Here is a 7,320-nt window from a genome sequence, read left to right on the forward strand (position 1 = left end):
CTGTATGGAAAATGGGCATTTGGCCTAGCGGTTCAGACACTGTCGGTTTGCTCATGCCCTGATTCCAAATTCCTTTGAAGAGAGGAGGCAGCAGGTGGTGTGGCTCAAATGATGGCGCCTCTGACACTCATGTCAAAGGCTGAGACAGAGTTCTGACTCCCGACTTTGGACCAGCCTGATCCTCGCCATTGCAGGTATTGGGGAGTGAACCAGCAGATGGGGACCTTGTCTCTCTCTGCCTCCCGGATTATCGAAAAAATTAGTTAATTTTAGTGCAAAAAATAAAGACTTTTGAAATCTATACAGTGTTTTCATAATACTCATTTTCCATGTCTGTTTTGGAAACCATTAAATAATAATCATAATAAGAAAGCCCTGGACAGTGACTCATGGGGTCCCCTGGTGGTTAGTTGATGGCATCACAAAGAGGATGTTGGTCATTTTCTCAAAAAATAAGGCAGAATCAGTCAAATTACAGTTAGGGAGGCAGCATTTTACAGAGTCCCATTTCTCACTATCCTGTTTGCCCAAGTCCTCAATTGATGACCTGGGCAAGATCTTTCGCATTTCTGCACTTCAGTTCATCATCTATACAAGGAGGATTATATCATAATCAGCTTCAGAGGGCGGCTTTGGGAATTAAATGTGGCATGATAAGGACCTGTGGTTCATCTCTAGGGTAACTGAGCAGTGGCAGTCCTGTGTGGTCATTGATTACCCTACCCCTCCACTCCCATTCTCAATTAACAGGTAACAAACTAGAATTGTGGCTCAGCTCACATGTTCACCGCACCCCCTGCTAGCTCATACAGACAGTCCTTTTTTTTCCAATCTACCTTCTTTCATTTTTTCACTAATACCAGGACTTAGTCAGGAATCAATGATGAGGAATTATACAGCACTAACAACGTTCATCTTGCTGGGACTAACGGATGATCCAAATCTACAGATATTCCTATTTATTTTTTTGTTTCTAACCTACTTGTTGTGTATTTTTGGGAACCTGGCCATCATCATTCTCACCTTGGTGGATTCTCACCTCCAAACACCCATGTACTTTTTCCTCCGGAATTTCTCTGTGCTGGAGTTCTCTTTTACAGCTTTCTGCATTCCCAGATTCCTGTACGCAATGGCAACTGGGGACAATACTATAAGCTATAATGCATGCTTCACTCAACTGTTTTTTGTTTTCTTCTTCAGTGTAACTGAGTTCCTTCTCCTGACAGCCATGTCCTATGACCGCTATGTGGCCATCTGCAAACCCCTGCATTACATGACCATCATGAGCAACAGAGTCTGCATCAGGATCCTCATGGGGTGTGTCATGCTTACTCTAATCATCATCACCCCACCATTTACTCTGGTCTTTGATCTCGAGTTTTGTGACTCTAACATCATAGATCACTTTGCCTGTGACGTAGGGCCCATGCTGAAGATCACCTGCAATGACACAGAGTTTTTGGAGCACTTTGTCTTCATCTTGGCTGTACTGACGCTTCTGTTCACATTAGGGTGTGTGACTACATCCTACACACACATCATCAGGACCATTCTCAGATTCCCTTCTGCTCAGCAGAGGACAAAAGCTTTTTCCACTTGTTCATCTCATATAATTGTGGTTTCTATCACTTATGGAAGCTGTATCTTCATGTACATTAAGCCATCTGAAAAAGAAGACGTGGCTATGAATAAGGTGGTGGCATTGCTCATAACCTCAGTTACTCCAGTGATGAATCCCTTCATTTACACCCTGAGGAACAAGCAGGTGATACAAGCTTTCAAAGACATGACCAAAAGGATTGCAGCCATCTCAAAGAATTAAAGGCCTAGCAGGTTAAAGTAACAAATCATAAAACAATTCTTTATTTGTGTTTCATCTTCACTTATTCTACTTTATTCATGCTTTTTATGTGACACATCCCATTTCAGCTAAATGCAGGGTACATGTTTGATTCACATGTTAGTAATCTTCCTTAGGGCATTCTTTTCCCAGAAATGCATAGGAGTTAATCTTTCATAAGCACTTATAGACACCTGTGAATACTCACTGGACCATGGAATGTCAACAGCATCACTATACTGACTTGTTGACTAGTCTTGCGGTGACGAACATGACCTGACATGAGGCTCAAAGTCCACAGGAACAGCAGCCATTGTGGTCTATGTCTGCAGGAAAGGCCACGTGGTTGCCCTGTTTGAGAAAACTCCTCATTTTGCGCTTCCCACTTTCCAGGGAGCTATACATGTCGACTAAAATCTTCCTCAGGTTCCTTGTGCTTAAAAGTTATACAATTTCTTGTGATAAAAGTCCAAATTCCATCTCGATAGGATTTCATGTTCCTGTCATCGTTGTGGGTGCACCTGTGTATATCTTTGTGCATTTGTTGCTCTTTGCAGAAAGCTTAATAGGCCTCAAGGAGGTAATGGGATGGACAAATTATAAAGGACAGCTTCTATCAAATTGTGTTCTCATCCAGATTATTCACTACAGTTTTTAAATTAGTTTCTAAATGTGCTGAAGCTTCTTCGTTTACCATAATCTCATTTGTTGAGTTTTGTTCTTGTTGCTTGGGCACTGGGGGTCTTGTCCAGGAAGTCATTCCTCCCACCCATGTCTTGGAGTATTTCTCCTACATTTTCTTCCTGTGACCTCATAGTCTCAGGTGTTTGATCCATCTTGATTTGATTTTGTGTATAGTGAGAAATAGATTTGATTTTGTGTATGGTGAGAGATACGGATCTACTTTCATTCTTTGACTATATACATCCAGTTCCATATGAATGTTCAGATTGTCTTTCTAATTCTGTCAAGAGTGTCATTGATATTTTATACATTGTAGAGTACTTTAGTTAGTATAGACATTCTAGTGATATTGATTCTTCTTTTTTATTATTTATTTTCAGAGATTTCATTTATTTGGGAAGCAGAGTTACACACAGAGAGAAGGAGAGACAGAAAGGTCTTCCATCCTCTGGTTCATTCCCCACATGGCTGCAATGGCCGGAGTTGAGCTGATCCGAAGCCAGGAGCTAGGAGCTTCTTCTGGGTCTCCCACACAAGTGTATGGGCCTAAACAGTTGCGCTGTCTTTCACTGGTCTTCCAGGTCATAAGCAGGGAGCTGGATCTGTAGAGGAGCAGCTGGAACATGAGCTGGCACCCATATGGCATGCTGGTGCTGCATGTGGATGCTTAGCCTACTATGCCACAGTGCTGGCCCTGATATTGATTCTTCTAATGCATGATCAAGGAATGTCTTTTCATTTTTTGTGCCTTTGATCATTTCTTTTTTTTTTAAAGATTTTTTTTTATTAAACTTTTATGTAATGAATATAACTTTCCGAAGTACAGCTTATGGGTTACAATGGCTTCCCCCTCCCAAAACTTCCCTCCCACCCACAACCCTCCCCTTTCCTGCTCCCTCTCCCCTCCAATCACATCATGATTCATTTTCAATTCTTAAAGATGTATTTATTTATTTGAAAGTCTGAGTTACAGGAAGTTCTATCCTGTTAAATATTTTGGAATAGTTTTGAAAAATATTGGAGTTAGTTCCTCTTTAAATATTTTGTAGATTTCAGTAGTAAAACCACCAGATCTTGTACTTTTCCTAATGGAAGACTTTGATTACTAGTTCAATCTTATTGTTTGTTACGGATTTCTTTAGATTGTTTATGTTATCTTGATAGGTCATAAGTATCCCGGAATTTATCCATGTCTTCAAGGTTTCAAGCTATTGGCATATAGCTTTTCATTTTCTTTATGATCCTTTGTGTGTTGGTAGTGTCAGTTGCAATGTCTTTTTTTGATTTCTAACTTTATTTATTTGAATTTTTCTTCTTTGTCTTTGTTAGTCTTAGTAGTTTTATTTATTTTGTTGTAACTTTTTTTATTTTTTGACAGGCCGAGTGGACAGTGAGAGAGAGAGAAAGAGAGAGAGAGAGACAGACAGACAGACATACAGAGAGGTCTGGCCGGCGCCGTGGCTCAATAGGCTATTCCTCCGCTTTGTGGCGCTGGCACACTGGGTTCTAGTCCCGGTCGGGGCACCGGATTCTATCCCGGTTGCCCCTCTTCCAGGACAGCTCTCTCTGTGGCCAGGTTGTGCAGTGGAGGACGGCCCAAGTGCTGGGGCCCTGCACCCGCATGGGAGACCAGGAGAAGACCTGGCTCCTGCCATCGGATCACCGTGGTGCACCAGCTGCAGCTCACCAGCCGCAGCGGCCATTGGAGGGTGAACCAGTGGCAAAGCAAGACCTTTCTCTCTCTCTCTCTCTCTCTCTCTCTCTCTCTCTCTCACTGTGCACTCTGCCTGTCAAAAATAAATAAATAAATAAATAAATAAATAAATAAAAGGGAGAGACAAGAACTTGGGCAATCTTCTACTGCTTTCCCAGGCCACAGCAGAGAGCTGGATCGGAAGTGGAGCAGTCAGGCCTTAAACTGGCGCCCATAGGGGATTGTAGCACTGCAGGCAGCAGCTTTACCTGCTATGCCACAGCGCCGGCCCCAACAATGTGCTATTGAATGATTAATGGGTCATTAAAGAAATTAATAGGTTTAAAAAGCTTTTTTAAATAAATGAAAATGAAAACACAACATGTCAAAACCTATAAGATCCAACAAAAGCAGTATTAAGAGGGAATGTATATCATTAAGCACTTACACTAGAAAAAGAAAAATGTCTCAAATCAAATATCTAATTATGCATCTCAAAGAGTTAGAAAAACAAGAGCAAATCAAACCCAAATTCAGCAGAGGGTGAGAAATAATAAGGATCAGAGCAGAAATAAATGAAACTGACATAAAAACAACTTTAAAAGTGCAAGAAAAAAGCTGCTTTGCTGAAAAGATACACAAAATAGGCCAGCTACGTGGCTCTATATGCTAGTCCTCCGCCTGTGGCACCAGTACACCGGGTTCTAGTCCCGGTCGGGGCGCCGGATTCTGTCCCGGTTGCTCCTCTTGCAGGCCAGCACTCTGCTATGGCCCGGGAGTGCAGTGGAGGATGGCCGAGGTCCTTGGGCCCCTGCACCCATGTGGGAGACCTGGAAGAAACTCCTGGCTCCTGGCTTTGGACCAGTGCAGTTTTGGCCATTGTGTCCAACTGGGGAGTGAACCAGCAGAGGGAAGACCTTTGTCTCTCTCTGCCTCTCCTCTCTCTGTGGAACTCTGACTTTCAAGGAAATAAATAAATCTTAAAAAAATCAGCAAAAAACAGCATATTGTTTAATTTCCAAGTCTTTATGAGCGTTCCATTGTTCTTGTTGTTGATTTCCAGTTTTATTCCTGCTTGACAATATATATGGTATGATTTCAATCTTTTTAAACTTACTGAGACTTGATTTCTGGCCTAATATGTGATCTATCTTAGAAAATGTTCATCTGTTGGTGAGAAGAATGTATATTCTGAAGCCTTGGATGAAATGTTCTTTAATGTCTGTTAAGTCCATTCACTCGAAAGAATGTTTCAGCTCCTATGTATCTTCACTGATTTTATGTCTGTATAATCTGTCCATTGATGACAGTGGGGTGTTGAAGTTACCCACTATTCTTGTATTGGAGTCTATCTGTCCTTTTAGGTATAGCAGCATTTGCTGTATATATCTAGGTGGTTTTGTGTTGGGTACACATATGTTTATGATTGCTGTATCTTCTTGCTGCATTGAGCTGTTTATCACAATGCATTGTCCTTCTTTATCTTTTTTCTGGAGTTTTTGACTTAAAGTCTGTTTGAATCTGAGATCAGGATAGCTACTTCTATTTGTTTTTGTTTTCCATTTCCTGCTATGTCTTTTTTCCAGCCCTTCACTCTCAGTCTATATGGTCTTTGTTTGTGAAGTGAGTCTCTTGTAGGCAGGATATTGTGGGATCTTGCTTTTCTATCCATTCAGTCAACCTAAGCCTTTTGGCTGGAGCATTTGATCCATTGACATTCAAAGTTAGTGTTGATAGGTAAGAAATAACACCTTTCATTTTGTGTCCTGGACCCTGTTTAGATCTGCTATGTGAGTGAGTTAGGTTGTGTCAGGATGTTTACTTCTAATGCAGGATCCCCTTCAGAATTTCTTGCATGGCTGGTGTGGTAGTGGGGGATTCTCTCAGTTTTTGCTTATCTGGGAACTATTTTATTTCTCCTTCACTCTTTTTTTTTTTTTTTTGGAACAGAAAGTATTCATTACCAAACAGATTAACCAATTCATAGACACTCACTTCCTGAGGCCTATCATTATTAAGAGTAAACGCATGAAACATAGGAAAGAAGAGCAGGATTTCAGGAAAAAAAATCTAGTACACATTTGAATTTTGGATACCTCAAGCATAAATAGGTTCACAGTGCTTATAAGTACTATTATTTTCATTTTTTAAGTAGTTAAAAATCTTTATTTTATTTCTAATGTTATTTGGAAATAAAAACCCACTTCATTATATAATGAATATTATCAATTTCATGTTTCAAGTATTCAAGTAATGGAAACCCAAGTATTTTCTTTTGTGGCAGCAACACACTTATAGACTGAGCTTCAAAGACAGGAAAAAAAATCATTGAAAACAACTGATACACTCTTCTGCCCAAAGACATAAGAACTAAGACTTAATACTGTAGTGGCCGATTCAGTGTTTTAAAACCCTGGCCTGAGGCGCCAGTATCCCATATGGGCTCCGGTTCTGGTCCCAGATGCTCCTCTTCCTATCCAGCTCTCTGCTGTGGCCTGGGATAGTGGTGGAGGATGGCCCAAGTGCTTGGGCCCCTGCAGCTGTGTGGGAGACCCAGAGGAGGCTCCTGGCTCCTGGCTTTGGATCTGCACAGCTCTGGCGGTTGTGGCCATCTTGGGGGTGAACCAGTGGATGGAAGATTTCTCTCTCTCTGTCTCTACCTCTCTCTATAACTCTGTCTCTCAAATAAATAAAATAAATCTTAAAAAAAAAAAACACGCCAGCATCACTTAAAAAAAACTTAACACTGCAATCACATAATGGTATGTGAGAAGAGAAGGAAAAAGATGGTCCAATATAATCAATGTCTTCTTTTTTAAAAAGATTCAAAAACAGATTGCCTTAATATGTGGCTAGATTCCCAGTAACAGGATATTCTGAACTCTAAGGAACTATAGAGTAAATTCAATTTCTCTGCCTTTTTATCAGAAATATTACTATTGTTTACTTTGGATTTCTTTTGTACTTTTACAAGATTTTCTGCCTTTATCTTCTTTCCTAGTGATGATCATGTGTCTGTGTGGAGCACATCCTTAAGTATCTTTTGTAAGGCTGGATGAGTGGTGACAAATTCTCTCAGTTTCTGTTTGTTATGAAAGGTCTG

The 7,320-nt window shown here is 40.7% G+C and overlaps 1 protein-coding gene across 1 annotated transcript; it reads left to right on the forward strand.

Moving 5' to 3' along the window:
- Positions 1-865: 865 nt before the first annotated feature.
- Positions 866-1,822, forward strand: LOC133767691 (olfactory receptor 6C2-like). The gene has a single exon (XM_062202124.1). It carries the CDS (start codon positions 881-883, stop codon positions 1,820-1,822), a length of 942 nt encoding a protein of 313 aa, XP_062058108.1. The 5' UTR covers positions 866-880.
- The last annotated feature ends 5,498 nt before the right edge of the window (positions 1,823-7,320 follow it).

This window comes from Lepus europaeus, chromosome 10 (genome assembly GCF_033115175.1).
Source record: "Lepus europaeus isolate LE1 chromosome 10, mLepTim1.pri, whole genome shotgun sequence".
Lineage (NCBI taxonomy): Eukaryota > Metazoa > Chordata > Mammalia > Lagomorpha > Leporidae > Lepus > Lepus europaeus.

Excerpts from the sequence above, each read along its gene's own strand:
- LOC133767691 (XM_062202124.1), top strand. The coding sequence starts at position 881 with ATGATGAGGAATTATACAGCACTAACAACGTTCATCTTGCTGGGACTA.